The 18,133-nt window shown below is 42.7% G+C and overlaps 1 protein-coding gene across 12 annotated transcripts in view; it reads left to right on the top strand.

Annotated features, from left to right (window-relative positions):
• The window catches only part of SYNRG (synergin gamma), a 74,067-nt gene extending 58,369 nt beyond the window's left edge, over positions 1-15,698 (top strand). For 8 of the 12 annotated variants that reach the window (XM_045836265.1, XM_045836259.1, XM_045836268.1 and 5 more), the window contains 4 exons: positions 578-726; positions 13,521-13,631; positions 13,946-13,981; positions 14,987-15,698. In XM_045836265.1, coding sequence (XP_045692221.1) covers positions 578-726; positions 13,521-13,631; positions 13,946-13,981; positions 14,987-15,118 — 428 coding nt within the window. In that variant the 3' untranslated portion in view covers positions 15,119-15,698. The remainder of the gene's footprint in view (positions 1-577; positions 727-13,520; positions 13,632-13,945; positions 13,982-14,986) is intronic. The other 4 variants (XM_045836267.1, XM_045836266.1, XM_045836260.1 and 1 more) reach the window with 2 other exon arrangements.
• Positions 15,699-18,133: the final 2,435 nt, after the last annotated feature.

Genomic DNA, 18,133 nt, shown 5'->3' with positions numbered 1-18,133 from the left:
TGGTTCGCAGCCGGCGCTCAATCCACTGAGCTATGCCAGCCAGGGCAGAATGAGATATTTCTTACTTTGTGATGATATTGATATTCAGATTCTTTTAAACTTTTAATGTTCCCATTTTAAGCAAGTTTAATGGTATTTCCCAAATTGAAACAGATGGGCTCATTAAAAAGGGAGAAAAAAATAGCTAATACTTGCATAATGCCTACTGTTCAACAGACACTGTTCTGAGCCTTTTACAGTATTGACCTATTTAATCCCCTCAATCATCCTTTGTGGGGTCGGGTACTGTTATTAACTCAATATTACAGATGAGGAAATTGAGGCACAAAGAGGTCGTGTATTTGCCCAAGGGTACACAGCTAGTAAGTGACAGGGCAGTGTGGCTCTAGGGTTTACACTCTCACCATTGAGTTATGCTGAAGCATCGAGAGGTGGTTGGTCCAAGGAACAGCACATCCACCTCTGTCCAGATGGAGTCCTTTCCAACTAAGGTGTCAACAGGCAGCAGTGCGGCCTTGTCTGCCGTCTCTGTCTCTATATTCCCAGCACCTAACTCTCCACTCTGTCACCCTGTCAGGTGTTGTGGAGGTGTACAGGGTGACCAAACGTGTGGAGCTGGGGATCAAAGCCACTGCGGTGTGCAGTGAGAAGCTGCAGCAGTTGCTTAAGGACATCGATAAAGTGTGGAATAACCTGATCGGCTTCATGTCGCTCGCCACACTCACGGTAAGCCTTTCAGACAGTCCAGCGGTTGCGTTCCTTTCAGAAACCCGAGTTCCAAAGCAGAGTGCCTGTCCCTGTTAATCTACGCACATACATGCATGTTTTGCAGAGTACTGGTTGGAGTTCCTTTCTTTGTACTTTTAGTGACTCGTGTGCCCGTGTATGCGCCCTTATTAAAAAACTGTATGACATACCTTGTTGCCATCCTATGGTTCGTTTGGCCTTTTTACTTTTTTAGGTTCTTGGATTATTTTCATTTTTCCTGTTATGAATGGTTCTCTGAATACCTTTAAACAAAAATAATGGTATTTCCCTTTTGGGATATAGCTCTTCTCAGTGGAGGTAGCAGTCAGAGCGGGCAACCGCACACGGACACGCGTGCATGCCTCCAGAGCTGCGGCCGCATCCATGACCTGGCTTTCCGCAGCGCATGGGCGAGCTGCCGGGGCGCCGGCTGCGCGTACTCTTCGCTTCTTCACACTGTGTTCTGCCTCTCTGTCAGGTTCTTCCTTCAGAGGGTGCGATCCCCTCAAAGTGTGTTTGACAGTTCGCGTGTTTCCCGAGAGGCTATCCAACGTTCCAAGTGATGGTTTACTATTTTTATCTCCTTTATGTGTGAACCGATTATCTGTTTCTTTTGACCACTGGACCATGTTTATTCAGTGCAATATGGCTGACCAAACATGTTTCATATTTGTAGTAGATTTGTATGCACACATGTGCACACACGTTAGTAAGCTGATACCAGTATGTTTTTCTCTTCTGCTCCGCTCTTTCACATCTCACTGGACAGAACTGTGTCATTTTTATATACTCATACCTACTCAGTTTTTCTCTGGTAATATCCTTTGTTTCACAGTAGTCCAAACTTTATCTTTTTTCCACAGCTGGAATAAACATGCTGTTCCGTTGTCTCTCTTTTCTTCCTACATTTAACTCTGTGGCCCATCCGAGTGCAGGGTGGTGGGAAGCAGTCTTCCTGCACTGCACTGGTGGGTGGGTTCCTGTGGCCTCGGCACCACGTCTTACACGGCGGATCCTCTCCACATTGTTATCCTCTCCACACTTGCTTCTGGTTTGTCATATTAAGTTCTTAAAGAGTTTAAAGCATTTCCAAAATCTCTATTTTGTTCTCTAGTACCATTTTTCAATTTCTAACCTAAAGTCATACAGTTTGGGTAATTTTTTTTTTAATTATTCTTCTGACCAATACAATAAGAAATGAAGTATAAATATTTGAAGAGATAAGTTATATTTTTGGTAATATAAAATACTTCAAGAAATCTGAATTCAGGAGGTTAAATTGAATGAGTTTGGCAAAAATTCATAGCATTTTTACATATTAACAATAGTTAGAAAATACAGAAGTGGAAGCTCGTTTTTTTAATGTATTAAATCATTCAGACCTTTATCACTTCTGACCACATAGCTAGAGTTACTGGTTAACATTTTTTTATCTCTTATCAATCTTTTTTATACACCACTATTAGGCATTTCTTTCTCAAATGCAAATCTAATTGTGTCATTTAAGTCCCATGTAAAACTCCACAGTGGGTTCTCTGGTATCTTCAGGATCAAGTTTAAACCTCCTTGGCTCAGTGTGTAAGATCTTTTTCATTTCTTGGGCTGCCCGGGCCTCTTTCTCTGTGAGACTGCTTTTCCCTCTGGCCTCTGCATCTGTTCCCCCAGAAGTCATTCCAGAGACCCCTTCAGCCTGACTTAGATGCCCTTTCTGTGTGTCCACAGCACACTCCTCCCTACCATGTAGTACTTACCACACTTGGTGGTGGTTGTGTGTTTACTTGCTTCTCGCCCACTGGCTTGTCAGCTGTGTCCCTTACTCCCTTGTGTGCTAATGCAATGTGTGCTGGGACTTTCTACTTTCGTCTGTACTTTTTTGAACCTTCCCATTTTTTCAAACTAGGTATGCATTTTTGTATATGTAGTAATTTTAGTAACTGGATTAAAATTTTTAATTAAATGGATAGGGAAAATGAAAGTAGGGAAGTAAGATAAAGCCAGGAATGAAGCTAAGTATATAAAAATGTGTGCTTTTAAAGTGCTTACATTGCTAGTAGTGAGCTGGTCAGTTGACCTGGATTGATACAAAGAAGACATGATGATTTCCATGATTCACTGTGTTCATAACATAAAAACAAACCCACTGCTCACGAGAAGCATAATTATTCCTGGTACTAGTATCAGGAATTTCTGTTGTGGGCTCTTGTAGAGAAGAAGCTAATGTAACCTACGTTATATTTAAATATCTTTTCAATAAATAAAGTAACAAGTTTCATGGAGTAGTTTCTTATGACATCTCTGAATATAGGCCAAGGGGCATACCTCCAAGTACAAATTAGTGAAAGTCATTCTGAGTGTGGAAAAAATAGACAAAATGGTAATCTAAGTAAAAGTGTGGCAGTGCATACGGATGGTGGGCTCATGTCTTTGCTTTGAAAGGAAAGCATGCAAATCAGTGAGAAATACACCAACATCCCAGTAAAATCAGCAAAAACATGAAGTGATTCATAAAAAGGGAAGCACATCTAATAGTAAGCGTTAACTCAAATTAAAACAAGATTTCATTTTTACCTGCAAATAATCAGTTTTTGGTTTGGTTTATTCAAATCCTAACAGGGTTGAAGTGGTAAAATGTAGACCATTCCTTAGGTACTTCATTTAATATCAATTGGTACCACCCTGTGGAAAATGTGTTTGGCATGTGTATGTTTTCCCCCTGCCTGTGAACTCCTTGAGGACAGGGGCCAAGACCACATTGTATCTATGTTTTGTTCTCGATCTGAGCACAGTGCCAGGCTCTCTGCAGGTACCCAGTGAAAGCAGAGTGAATTAAAGGCCCTACCACCGTTCAGAGTGGCTGACGCGGTAATTCTACTTGAAAACTTCCTAAGGCAACATTTCTAAATACAAACTCTCAAAAAGAAGCAAGTTAAATGCACGAATTGTTCTCTGTAAAAATTGGAAATAACCTAAAAGTCCAAATCTAGAAGATTAGTCAAGTGAAGTGTGTGGCTCTTCATACTTGGATGTTATGCAACTGTTCTTTAAAGGAGATAAACTGCGAAATAACACAGAACTGTTACTACACAGCTGGAAGGAAATTTGCCAAAATGATAATACGATTGTGTTTGGGTGATAAATCCCTGGGTTTTTAAAATATCTCTAAGCTCCAGCTAGGAAGGAAGCTGGCTGGCTAGGGAGGTATGCGAGGGCGCCTGTGAGGTTGTGGGATGAAGAAGGAGGTGCTACCCGGCCTTTACCATGGAGTTCCGTGTGCTGCCTTTGCATCAGTGACATTGTAGTTCATCAGAGCCTCTCTACTCCGTCTTGCCAAGGCCTCTCTTCAAAATCTATCTGTTCCATGTTTTTATAGCAAAAAGGTATCTAAGACCAAGTATTAGGGATCTTGAGCTCAGTGTATATCTCCTAATTCATCCACCTTCTCCTTCATAACCTGGGGCTAATATGAACCAGATTAAGCCTGAATATCATCATCATTAGCCACCTTTTACTGAGTGCTTGCCATGTGCTAGACCCAGTTTTTCACTCTTTATTTAGATGTTATTTACTTAATACTCACAAAAATCATGAGGGTAGATACTTTTATTCTACCCCTTTTACAGATGAAGGAACTGAGGCACAGAGATACTGTTGAGACCTGGGTTCAGTGTGAAAGTCAGAACTCTGCTTTTTCAACCATTACACTCTGTTGCCTCCTTGAAGTGCACAAGCTGGGTGGGTAAACCCAGACATGGGCAAAAGCCTTTTGGGGAAGAGTGAGTTGGTACTTAGCATCAAGGTCAGTGAAACCCCAGGAATCTCTCTGGCAGCAACTTGATATAAACAGTCAAGTTCTTTACCCCTATTTATATCTCAGGACTATAAAGTAATTCCAAAGCCTTTTACTTTCCATTTAGATTTTAAGGTTCCTTGCTTTGGTGGCAGTCCATTTCTCATTGTAATTAACACTTCGAAAACTAGATTTTGGTACAGACCCTCAAATCAGCTAGCTGCCCATTTCTTCTCTTTGGTACTGTTAGAAAAAGATGGCTGTGATTGCAAAGCATCCCTGTTCTCCGTGAGCTCTTTGAAGAAAGGGGATCACAGAAGACCAAGTGCATTACCCAATCTTGGTATGGATTAGCCTTCTCAGTTTGGGACAAAGGCTAACTGGGGAGAATCCTGGCCTGGGTTGCTGTCACATGTTTATTTCTCAAGGCAGCTGCTCTCCCGAGGAGGTGGTGGCCAGTTTTGTCCACGGACATCCTCCCAAACTTCTAAGCTCCCATGATGCACAGCTGCTCATGAGAAAGGTCTGCCTTCTCTGCTCTGATGGCCCCTTCAGGCCTACCGTTCCTCCCTGCCTTTCTTCTTTTTTCTTTCTTCTTCTTTCCTTCTTCTTTTTTTTTTTTTGTTAAATGTATATATGGTACAATGCAAAAATCTTAGTTATACCATTCACTAAGTCTTGACAGACTGACCCCGTATAACCCATGTGCCTGTGAAGATAGAGAATATTCCACCACCCTAGAAAGTTTCTTCCTGCTCCTGCTTTGTCATCACTCCACTCGGAGGTAACCCCTGTTCCGATTTTTTATGCCAATGATTAACTTGGTTCGGGCCTTTTTAAAGAAGCCATAGAATTTGATTTGTGATTTCAAAGAAAGCCTTAGGACTTGGTCACCCATGTGGCCTGGAAAGTGTTGCCCTTTCCGCATATAGTGGTTCTAAGTCCCCCCGTGTGACAGAATGTCAGGAAAGGGGGGGGTGAGTGGCCTGGCATTTGTCCCCTCTCCTTCAGACCCCCATTGGGAACATCCATTTTTGGCATTTATGTCTAGAGAGTGAGTTTACCTGACATGTCTTTAGATACCAGGTAGGTTACAGACATTAATTAGCTACAACTAGACAGCACAGGAATGCATTGCAGGTTGCACACGAACACCACTGAGTGTTCATTTCTCTGCCGATGCTTTTCTGTGATTGCTTTTCTCACCGGGTTAGCTGTAACAGGAAAGCAGTCATTCTCTGCTCAGGTATTTTTCCTAATTATACCATGTTGTTTCCTCTTGGTAACTGGTAGGTCCTTGGTCTATAAAACTTATTTGAGTTGCCCACTGCATGGAGAACAGCATGCATTCTACAGAGGAAATATCAGGTATGAAACGGCAGGAAGAAGGTACTGCATCTAAAACTAGATGCATAAATATTAATGACACAAACCAACACTTGTGTAGTTCAGTTCACTTGGGAGAAAACTGTACACACTGCAAGGACTCTGGATTAGAAGCTCAAAGCAGGGAACTCATTTCCAGAATAGGAGGCAGGATTGAGGTTGTATTAGGAATCTTTTAACTGTTTACATCATTGCTTCATTTTAGGTAGAATTTAAAGTTCCTTAATGAACCAAATTGCCACAGTCAGCTCTTTGATTTTGGTAATGCTAATGTAATAGTCATTGTTTATTTTGCAACTAGAAACTGCCAAGTATTGCACTATGTGCTTTACATTTGTTCTCATTTAATCCTGGTATCAGTCCCAGGTCAGTAGCATATTCCCTGCTTTTACAGGTGAAGAAATTGCAGCTCAGAGATGAAACTTCCCTGACACTGACAAATCTGAGATTTGAATGCATGTCATCCTTTGAAAGTCCTTTCTTTCTACATTGTTAGTCCTGGCATTAAGAACGCTAAAAAAGCCTTGTTTCTTCTCATGAAGACTTCATGTAATGATTCCCATTAAAGGACGTCTAGTACTTTGCTCCGGTGAGGAACCCCAGCTTGTTAGTGCTGCGTTGCAGTCACGGTGCCTGGGCTGAGGAGAGCAGAGTACACAGTCTTAAACTTCACATCGTGGCTCCTTAATGTTTACTTAAGCTGGAAGTTGTACCAGCGGTTTTATATTCCCCTTTCCTTTACACCTGTTGCCCATGGACTCAAACTCCCTCTTGTGGTGGACGCCTGTCTCCTCTAGGCCCAGACCGCGTGGGAACTCGAAAGCAAAACCCACCTATTGTAGTGAGACAAGTGAATTGTTATCCAAGGCTTTATCTTGTGGAGATGTGTTGAAGTTTAGTAGGTTTGGAACAAAGAAGGACTCAGTCCTGGAAAACAAAACTAATCTGTCTTTGCCATGTAAAATCTATGAAAAAAACATTCTCCTGGCTCCAGTCAATTGAAAATCACAGAGGCGCTTTGATTCCACTGTTTTCTCAGTATAATACAAATTCTTTTGTGCCTCTTCCATGTGACATAAGCAGTGAATTTCAGAGTCCTCCCTGTTACTGTGGCATATCAGGAAAACAGTTTATTTTTAATAATGATAGTGTTTTTATCATCTTGCCGGTCTGCCAGTGTTTTGGAGACAGAACCTTTCTCATGTCTTGCTGGACTGTTCTCAGTTGACAGAAGGTGGGTGTGGTCAGAAGAATGCCCTCGCCTGCAAAGGTGTCCACGTCCTAACCCTTGGAACTTTCGAGTGTGTTACCTTATGTGGTAAAAAGGGACTTTACAGATGGAACTAAGTTAAGGATCTTCAGATGGGGAATCTGTCCTGGATAATCCAGGTGGGCCCAGTGTCGTCACAAGGACCCTTATAAGAGGAAGGCAGGAGAGTGAGAATGAGAAAAAGTGACAAGACAGTGGAAGCCGAGAAGGAAAGATGGGCAGATGCTATGCCATTGGCTTTGAAGATGGACTGTGGGACCATGGTCCAAGTAGTATGCAGGTGGGCTCTAGGCAAAGAGATAGAGTCTCCCCTAGAATTTCCAGGGAATGCAGAATTCCAGCCACCAGAACTGTTACTCTAGAGAGTAAATTTATGTTTTAAGTGAATAAATTTGTGCAAATTTGTTATAGCAGCAATAGGGGAAATTAACCAATACATTGTAGTGAAGAATGGTTACATTGTAATGCAAACCAAAAGTCTGCAATTGCTTGTGGAGCCTCTGTCTAGATCATATTTTATATCAGTCCGTTTAGGCTAGGCTATGCTGGATTACAAACCAGGGTCCTCCTGCCCCCCACCCCCAGCACACACACCCTGATTTAGCAATGTGAAACAACAAGGCCTTATTTCTTGCTCCTACTACATGCCCATCTCAAGTTGGAGGGGTCTCTGTGCTGTGCCCTTCTCACCCAGGGACCTAGGCTGACAGAGCCTCCGCCACGTGGAATACAGCTGGTCACAGTGGGAAGGTCAAGGGAACGTAGCATGTTAGTCGTAAATGCTTCCTTCCAGAAATGACACAGGTGACTTATGCTCACAGGCTGCTGACCATGGCCAGTTGTACGGCCATGCCTAGTGTCATGGAAGGGAAATGAGAACATTGGTTAAGAACAGTAATTACTACCAAAGTCTTCTTCCTTAATAATGATTTTCTTGGACATATCATTTTAGCAATTTATTATTGGCTAAAGATTCAGGATGACATATCCCAGTCTGTCTCTGGGACTTGTTAATGTATAATATAACTATTTTTTTTCCTCTTACTAAATGGATGAAATACTTCCCAATTAAAATAAGTGATGTTTAACTTAAGGTGGCCTGTAGAGGGCACACCTTCTCACAGAACTGCGGCCGCTGAGGGGGTCTCGTGGTTACTGTGTGCTGCAGCACTCCCTCTGCTTGCAGAATGCATTATAAAGGCCTTTATAAATACATTTTAAAGATTAACCATTTGGTTTTACCATTTGAAAGATTAACCACAGGGCAGTTTATGCAGAGCATTGTAATTTTCACTGGAGATTACAATATGACCTTTCATTTTTTGCTTCCCTTATCCCTTTGGTAAACAGATGTTAAAGGGCTTTTGTTAATTTGATTAATTTTAAGATTCAGATGCTGCTGTGTTTTTCTTCAGAAAACTTGTTAGTTTCATTTGTCAGTGTGACCAGCTGTGATAGTCACTCAGAGTATTTTGTCCTTTCCCAGAGCACTTTCTTACATCTCTGAGGCGCCGGCACCAGCTGGGGCGGCGGGTGGGGGGTGGCAAATGAAATGTAACCATTTTACAGGTGACAGCATCGGACAGCAAACAAATGATAATACCACCTACTTCTAGATTTGACAAAAGTGGCCACGACTGTGCTAAAAAGGGGAAATCATCCTCTGGGTCAGTTAAGGCCGTGGAGTTTTCCGGCAGTCACCGAGGTCAGCGTGCTCAGGCCCACAGTTGAGACATCCCCCGCCCCCTCTTCTTCGAGGACTGCCCTCCTTTCCTCAGGTGTGAGTTGAGTGGATTCAGCTCAGGTTAGTTTGAGAAAGGTTTGTAGAGCTAGTCCATGGTTTACTGTTTCAAATTAGTAAGGGATGGGGAAGCATCGTATATAAGCTACACATTTTTCTAGGCAGGAGCCTTTTTTTCTGGGGAAGAATAATATAGTTTTGCAAACATAAAAACATTGTAGTAACTCCTCAGTGATTCAGCCTTAAATAACTATAGAAAACGTAGGTAGCTATTATTTTGGCAGGGATTTTCCGCCATCCTGGGTCACCTCGGTATCCATGATGACAACACAGCCAGCCAGCATGCCAGGCTCCCAGATCCTTGACCACTGCACTGCGGCACCCTGGTGTCCACCTCCCTCCAGCCACTGTTCGCAGGACCGCACCGCAGCACCTGTCAGGCATCTCTCTGGGCCCACACTGGTGGCCGTCCAACCTTCTCACCCTTGACTTACACTGCTCTCGTTTTTGCTTCTCAAGACAGGACAGTCGTTTTGACCCTTTTACTTGGTTCCTATCAACTCCCTTCAATCTTGACTTTCTTTGCCATCTGCCCAGTCCTTGGCTTTTGAGGTCATTTATGTCTGTCCTAGGACGAGCCACTACCTTGGTTTGCTCAGGACCGAGGGTTTCCTCAGAGCTGGAACTAGAACAGTCTTGCACAAGCCAGCCTATTGGTCATCCCGGTCTATTGCAGCCATCTGTGGAAGTTCCATCTGATGGCGTCTCAGGCATCTCCTCTCAACTCCATGTTCAGTGACGTCACACTGGTAGCTTGAAATCAACCACGGTGGGAGTATTTATACCATGGAAATCTCAAATGCTACAAACGAGGGCTTGATTTATTGTTTGTTGATTGTCTAGACTGAAGAAGGTTATAGAGAAAGTGTTAGGATTGCAGATTAAACTTAGAAGTGTGTGTGTCTGGAGCCATCACACTGTGACTAGAACAGAGTTGAGGAAGCATTCTCCAGTATTCGAGAATTTTTCGGTTGGCCAAAAAGTCTGTTTAGTTTTTTCTGTAAAATAAATGATACATTTTTCATTTTCACCAATAACTTTATTGATTTGAACATTTTGAGTATGTTGGCTATCTCTGACTCTTGGCTTCTAGTGGGCAGAGGCCAAGGGTGCTGCTAAACATCTTCCAATGTGTAAGACAGCCCCACAGCAAAAATTATTTAGCCAAAATGTCACTAGTACAAGAAACTTCCCAAACCACTTTTGACATATTTGATCAGTCACAGCACCTTTTCCATACACTGCACAAATCTTTTTTGTGTGTTTCAGTTGCATTTTTACCTTTCTTGAAATAATAAAGCATATTACGCCAGAAATGCATATTTTCTTAATCTTCAAAATTAAAATGGTTGCACCAAAAATTCACCAATTTTTTTATTCATGCGGATATGACAGTTGTCACAATAGAATCAAACAAAATTGTTTCAAATGAAGTTAAAGACAACTAAGCACTACTAGAGCCATTGTACGGAAAAAAATCAATGAACTTTTTAGCCAACCCCATATTATCTGATTCAGCAAAGAGCACAAATTTGACAGATGAGTGAAATTCTGAAATATGTCTCTGCTGTTTCACTTTAATCCTAGTCCTTGACAAGAAAACATCAACGAAAATTCACATCAGAACTCTGCTCTTTCGTGAAAGTGTGAGCGTAGGTTGATTATGGATCCAGGAGTTGGGCAGAAATTCTCAAAGCCTTCTGTGCAAATCAAGTGGCTATTGTACTTGCAATAAAGATGATTATATATTTTATTACTAGTAAATTGTGTACCACATGTCCTTCATATCAGTGACATTTATAATAAACAAGCTTGTGTGCATTATACTTTTTCCACTTTGGAAAGTCAGTTCTTTTTTTTTCTTTTATCCTCACCTGAGGACATTTTCTTCATTGCTGAGAGAGAGAAACATTGGTGGCCTTCTCATACAGGCCCCAGCCAGGACTCGAACCCACAACCTTTTTGGTTTATGGGACTAGGTCCAGCCAACTGAGCCACACTGGCCAGGGCTTAATGGTGAGAGAGGGGGGACTATTTTGCCCCCAAATCAGCCAGGGATCCTGCTCTACATCCTACAGCACAGAGGGCAGACCCTACAACAGTTACCCGAGTTAAAATGTCAGTGTTGGCAAGTTTGAGAACCCTGCTCTAGGGCACATATAAGCAAAATAAACTAGTTTAGGTGTATCTAAAACTTCACATTGAGAATCCAACTCTTCTGAATCATTTTTTTTTTTTTTTGCCTCAGTGGTGTTTTTTGTTTGCTTGTTCTACTTTTCAAGTGTTTTTTTTTAAGATTTTATTTATTTATCTTTAGACAGGGAAGGGAGGGAGATAGAGAGAGAGAAACATCAATGTGTGGTTGCTGGGGGTTCTGGCCTGCAACCCAGGAATGTACCCTGGCTGGGAATCGAACCTGGGACACTTTGGTTCCCAGCCCGCGCTCAATCCACTGAGCTACGCCAGCCAGGGCTTCAAGTGTTTTTCTTAATTGAGGAATAATTTACACACAATGAAATGCACAGATCTTAAATGTATAGTTAGATGAGCTTTGACAAATGCATATAGTCATGTAGTCCACACCCCAAACACACGGAGTATTTTCATCAACTCTAAAGTTCCATGTTGTCACTTTCCACTCAGTCCCCTGATCCGATTCCAAAACACCCAGTGATCTGTTTTCCCTAGATTTCCAGCACCATGGATGTGCCTGTTCTAGAACTGTATGTAAATGAAATTATGTAATGTATATAATGTTCTGTGCCCATCTGGCTTCTTCTGCATAGTGTGTTTTAAAAATTCATCTATGTCATTTTATGTGTCAGCTTGATCTCTTTTGCCGCTAATATTCCACTGTATTAATATCCATGTCTTTTTTAAGATTTTATTTTTTAGAGAGAGGGGAAGGGAAGGAGAAAGGGAGGGACAGAAACTCAACGTGTGGTTGCCTCTTGCACACTCCCTATGGGGGACCGAGTCTGCAGCCCAGGCATGCACCCTGTCTGGGAATCGAACCAGCAACCCTTTGCTTCACAGGCCTGTGTGCAATCCACTGAAAATATCCATGGTTTTTTAAAATCCATTTTCTCTGTGTAGACAGACACTATTTCCCGTTTGGCTAATAAGAATGGAGTTGCTATGAACACCTCTTGTGCAAGACGTTTGTTAACATATGTTCTCATTTCTCTCGGATAAATGTCTATGAGTGGAATTGCAAGTTTGTATAGTAAATGTATATTTTAACTTTCAAGAAACAGCTTCCCAAAGTTGGAACCTGCCCCTTTACTCATGGAGCTACACTCTCCATATTTCATAGATTTGTTCTAAAGAATAAAGTAGATAATGCATGTAAAGAGTTTAGTGTGGTACTTGGCACAAGTAAGAGCTTGACTTACTAGCCGTTGTTAGAGTTACTGTCTCTAGGCGATGACTTCCGGATCTCGCATTCTCGAGCAGTAGGACTGTATCTCCCGCTGCCTGCTTATGCAACATCAGGACTTGGCTGTGCCATAGGCAGCTCCACTAGCCTGGACCAAACCGAGCTCTTCTCCCCATCCCCCATCCCCAAACCTGGTTCTGCTCTCCTGTGCCTTATTATGGTGAATCCCCTCAGTTGCCCAAGACCTCTCCCCTCCTGGCATAAAAATAGATCGCCTGATCACCCAGACCTGTTAACTCTACTGCCTTCCTAGCTCTCATATGTCCATTTCTCTCCATTCCCCACTGTTGCTACCTTACTTCAGACTTTCAGTGTCTGTATCCCGGACTACAACAGCCTTGTAACTGAGGCCCATACCTTAAAGATTACCTTTTCCAATTCACTGCCTGTACTGCAGCCAGAGGGATCTGTCCATAATACACACTGGCTTCTGCCATGATCCAGTTAGGACCCTTACGGCTTCCCAGGATAAAGCCTCACCACCGTATGTGCCTTTCAAGGCCTCATGCTCCAGTTCCATCCCTTACCCTTTTCATAAGTGTGGTTCCCTCCCCCAAGACTTCTTCCCATACCCAATCTTTTGCTTAGATCCTTTCCCCAGGCTGCTTGTTCTACATAGAATAAGTGTCCTTCCCTCCCCTAACTCATCCTTCCCATCCCCTTCACCTCGCATATACCCATCAGGACTCCTCCAAGTTGTATCTAAGTTTTAGGAAGCATTTGCTGCCATCAGGTTCCTTTCCCCTGGGGTTGAGGTAAGCCACCCCTCAGCCCCCACACACGGGGGCTCTGACACTCGGTACTTACCCCTAGTATGGCTTTCATCACACTGTGCTCCCTGAGTTCTGCCCTAGGCTCCTACCCTAGACTGAGTTCTCAGAGGACAGGCACTGTTTTTTTGCTCATGCTAGCATCCCTAGTGCTCAGAACACGCAGATACTCACTAAACATTGGGGAAATTGAATTGTACTGATGGTGTAAGAGAGTTTACTTAATTTGCTATTGGACCTACTGGGGAAGAGTGATCAGGGAATGAAGCCAAAAGCATTTGGGATTACCAGGTTCTTATCTGTTTATCTCATTTTCACAGCCCGATGAAAATTCACTGGATTTTTCCTCTTGTATGCTGCGGCCTGGTATTAAAAATGCTCAGGAACTTGCTTGTGGGGTGTGCCTGTTAAACGTGGACTCCAGGAGCCGGGTAAGTCACACGCCTTTCCCCTGCAGATGGCAAAGTGCATTCTAAACGTGGCCTGGGGGACAACCCCATTTAGATCACTTCGCTGCAAGGTCTGTGCCTAGAGGTGGTGGGGATTTTATGAAGTCCTGAAATCTGACCACAGAAATAGACATACCGTTTCAAAAGGGCAGTGGGGGAAGCTGTTGAGGGGAAGCGTGGGGTTTGCATTGTGCCTGCCGCACCCGGTAGGGTGGTAATGAGAAAAGGAGTCGTTTGCAGGCAAGAGGCTCTGTTCTGGATGTTTTGTTGACCTTATGGTTTCAACGTTATTTCAGAAAGAAGAGAAGCCTGCAGAGGAACATCCTAAAAAAGTATGAACCAGTTACACATTATCTTAGTGTCTCCATCTTAATTTTGAGTGTGGAAGGCAAATCAGATGATTCCACGGCATCCCGAACTGTTCCAGTCATGGATGCTTTACTGAGTCATCTTTGTTCCCATGTTTGATTTAGTCAACTAACTGTCTGTGTGGATCCACTTCTGTCTTGTTTGCATGCTTGTGTCTCATAATTGGCTTCTGGTGTTGTGACGAGCAGAGCAACAGAATGAGCAACTTCTGGAAGATGGGAAATTACAATGACACAGTGAGATTAAAGAGCTTCAGGATTTGGCCATTATCAGACAAAAAACAAATTGTTTGGGTTTTAGAGTTTCGTTTTATTTATTTATTTATTTATTTATTTGTAATGCTTTAAAAAGCACTATAAATAGTCCCCAGGACGTGGTTGCGGTTAGGAGTGGCTGGCTGTAACTCACCTATAAGCATTATTCACCTGGAAATTATTCTCCTGTGTTTAATATCTTTTTTTTTTTTTAACAAACCTGTACCTATTTGGACTTTTAAATTATGTTGATTCAGTTATCAGCTCCCAATGGCATTGGACCCTAAGAGTTTATAATTTTACATTTTCTTTCATGATAGTGCTGTAATTAGCCACCAAATTTAAGGGATTACATGTTACAGTCAAATGCTACCTTCCGGGAAAGGCTTCCTTCTTCACAACGAGAGATAAAAATTAACCACGGCCTTGGGCTGGGTTACTTGCCCTTCTCATGACACCATCCTACCCGCCCCCAGACTCTGCCTTTCCCATGAAAAACCTGGCTGCCTTTTGCTGAAATTGGGTTTAATGGTAAAGATTTTTTTATACCTTTAGTTAGCAGTGAAACACTTTCTGACCTGATTTCAATCGCTACCTGCTTAGCTTTTGTGTGTGTGCCAGTTTGGCCTTGGCCTCTGTGACCCGGAGAAGTGAACGTGCGGCTCCGAGGTGCAGAGGCCTGACGTGCTCCACGTGTCTGTCTGTCCCCGGCAGGCGTTCAACTCGGAGACAGACAGCTTCAAGCTGGCGTACGGAGGACACCAGTATCACGCCAGCTGTGCCAACTTCTGGATCAACTGTGTTGAACCCAAACCTCCTGGCCTCATCCTGCCTGACTTGCTATGAAAAGCTCCTCTACGAAGTACCAGCTGGGTTTTTTTCTGGGGGGGGCGGGGTTGGGGGGGTCACACCCATGCGTGACAGGGACCAATGAACAGAATGCAAGTACTGCAAAGTTCACCTGTGTTTTATATGAAGAATTCCCCAACGGGTGGGTGTGAAAAAAGCTGCAGTAGTTTTCAGTCATTCTTACAGGTGACCTTTGTCCCCTGGGTCCCACTGCCAGTCTTTGGGATTTGTGGTAAAACTGCCCTACCCAAACTGCATGTAGGACCCAGGGGACAAAGGTCATCTGTAGTTTGCTAACTTACCTCTAGTTCTCCTAAGGTGTTTTAAAATAGGGACCACAACTTTCTTTATCTAAGGAATAATTTGCTGCTGCAGTATTGAAACTGTGAAGAACTGATATTTGAAGAAAATTAAATTATTGTTGTAGGATTGGAATTGGCTAGAATGCTGAGCCACTGCTTATTTATATCTAGAACACGTACGTCTTGTGAAGTAGGGTGCACTTATCCCCATTTAGTGTGTGCATATCTGAAATGAATAAAGGAAAATTGTGATTAAAATGTTCTTTTTACAGAAAGAATTCTGTCCCTCTCCATTGAACAGTGATAAGGGCAGACTTCCTAACTTTGCTGATGCAGCTGAACCAGTTAGTTTTCTGCTCTCTTCCTTCGTTTCTAAAACTGTCAACTTTCAAGACTTTTCCTCCTAACAGACCTGAGTACTGAGCCGTGGAGGATTTTCGTTTGGACAGAGACCCAAATCCTTGAGTATCAAGATGAATATCCTTCCCCTTAAGGGGCCTTCACTGAAAACCTTCTGTTTTGCCTCACACGCAGGCTGTGGGCTGGGTGCTGTTTTCAGGCCATTTGGAAAGACAGCTGAAGGAAGTCTCTTTGTGGCGGTGGCCTCTGTCCAGACTTCCAAGAATGACTGCATAGGTACCAGTATTGCCTGCCCTAGCAGCACCTCTATGAGAGACCTGAAAATTCAGGCTTAGGAGCCAGAGTTCCTGGCCTGGTGAGGCAAATAGTATGATGTGTGTTTATGGAAAAGGTTACAGAACTTAGAAGCAGTGGAAGAAAATTGTTCAGAAAGAGCACTGAATTTTAGAAGGAAAAGGCTCAAGCCTCTGTGGGGAATTTTGCACCCCAAGCTACATGCATGAAATCGGGGGGAAGCCACCGGGGGAAGACGGTGTTCTTCCTGGGGAGAACGTGCCCGTCTAGGACACGCATTTCTGTGGTTAGTCATGTGCTTTGTGAAGAGATTCTGAACCCTAATGTTTCATTTTGTATGGCTTATGCTCTCTGACCTAGGCTGTTCTTATTTGTGAACTAAAAAATTTGGTTTTGCCTATAAAATTGCTGCTTTGCATAATTAATAGGTCCCCTTCCCTTCTCAGGACAAAACTTTAAGGAAATGTTTTGTTCTATGTTACACCTTTTACCTCCATCTTCTCCAAGAAAAGGTATAGAACATATTTCATTAAACAGAGATTGATGAGGCTTCTGCTTCACCTTCCTGTGCACCAGAATGCAAGGGGGTGCTGATGAGATGAGTCTGTTTTTCTCATTCATGCCAATTGATAGCATGTCCATCTACTAAGGACTGAGACCTTCAGAGCCTTTGCTCGCCACAGGACTAGTGGAGTGTTACTGGCAGCGCACCTGGGCCAGTTTCTAGCAGGCTTTTCCCGAGGCCTCTGTGCTCCAGCTCAGCCTTGCAGCACCGAGGGTTTCAAAGGGCACCCGGATTCAAGCAGGCTTCTCATTGGTTTTGTATATGCCACAATAGACCATGACAAAACCTACCTTGGCCGGAATATCACCCAGTTTGACACAATGTACACTGCTGAGACTTTTTGTTTTTGAAATGCTATATGGATTATCCCGTCACAATGGCCTGAATCAATAACGTTTTTAAAAGTATGCTCACCTGCTAACTAGACTGATTTCCATTCCTAGATATATTCCCAATTTCTTAGATAAAATTTCTAATTACTGATAAAATTTCTAATTACTGCTGACCTTCCCAAGTACGGTAGGTTTAGTCCCTCCACAGGAGGAGGAAAAGGAAAATACAGCAAACATCAACAAAGGCCTTCGCTACGGAAAGTACTCATTACTTTCAGTATCTGTTTACAGAAATGTCGTGTTAGATACCACCAATAAGGATTTGGGGAGTGTGGAATACCATTGCACCGATTTTATTTATGCAAGTTTATTAAAATGACTCAACACTGCATTCAGCTTCACCTCAGCTCTTGTTAGCCGAGTCCAGTGTCCTTGGAAACAGTAACCAAGGTTACTTATTTCCACACTGTGTATTGTGCTGGCAGCTTCACCCCACTGCTTGAGTGGCAATTAATAAGCCCTTCTTTAAAAATTGTTTTGCCTTTAAAATTTTCATGGCATGGTGTGTAATTTTTGTCTGGACATGCTTGAAGTAGAAGTGGCACAGGGTATATTAGGATATTATCCACGTTTTATTTTTCCTGTGGCACTCTATAGAGGTTGCATATTTTAAATTGAGCATTTTGAGGTTGCGTATTCTTTGTTTGAAGATGTCTTCTACTTGCTTTTTATTTAATGACAAGTGTGTTCTTAAGCTTTGAAAAGATTATAGGGCCTTTATGTTACAGAAATGTCAAATGCTTGTCCTGCCTGGGATCACCACAGAAATTTCTCTACCACCTTCTAGGCCACACACCTACCTTTGTGACCAGCTAATAAACTCTTTGACATTTAGATCAGAAAGGTGTTAGGCTTCCCCGGGGCTAAGAATTGCTTAGTTATTACATCCCAGTACAGTAGTGGTGTTTGCCAGGACTTCTGCAGGAAATGCCCTTAATTACTAGGAACATCTGTCACCAGGTGTTTTCTTACTATAGGACAGTGATTTTTTTGGACTTTTATCCAGAGACTATGACACTTACAGTTTGTCTTCATACTAAAGCAGCCACAGACTCCATAGCCCTGGGACTGTTTTATTGTTTCTTTGAATGACTTTTAT

Source organism: Phyllostomus hastatus, unplaced genomic scaffold, assembly GCF_019186645.2.
Source record: "Phyllostomus hastatus isolate PE091 unplaced genomic scaffold, TTU_PhHast_1.1 phas_contig_210, whole genome shotgun sequence".
In the NCBI taxonomy this organism is placed as follows: domain Eukaryota; kingdom Metazoa; phylum Chordata; class Mammalia; order Chiroptera; family Phyllostomidae; genus Phyllostomus; species Phyllostomus hastatus.
This window is presented reverse-complemented; position numbering and strand designations above follow the sequence as displayed.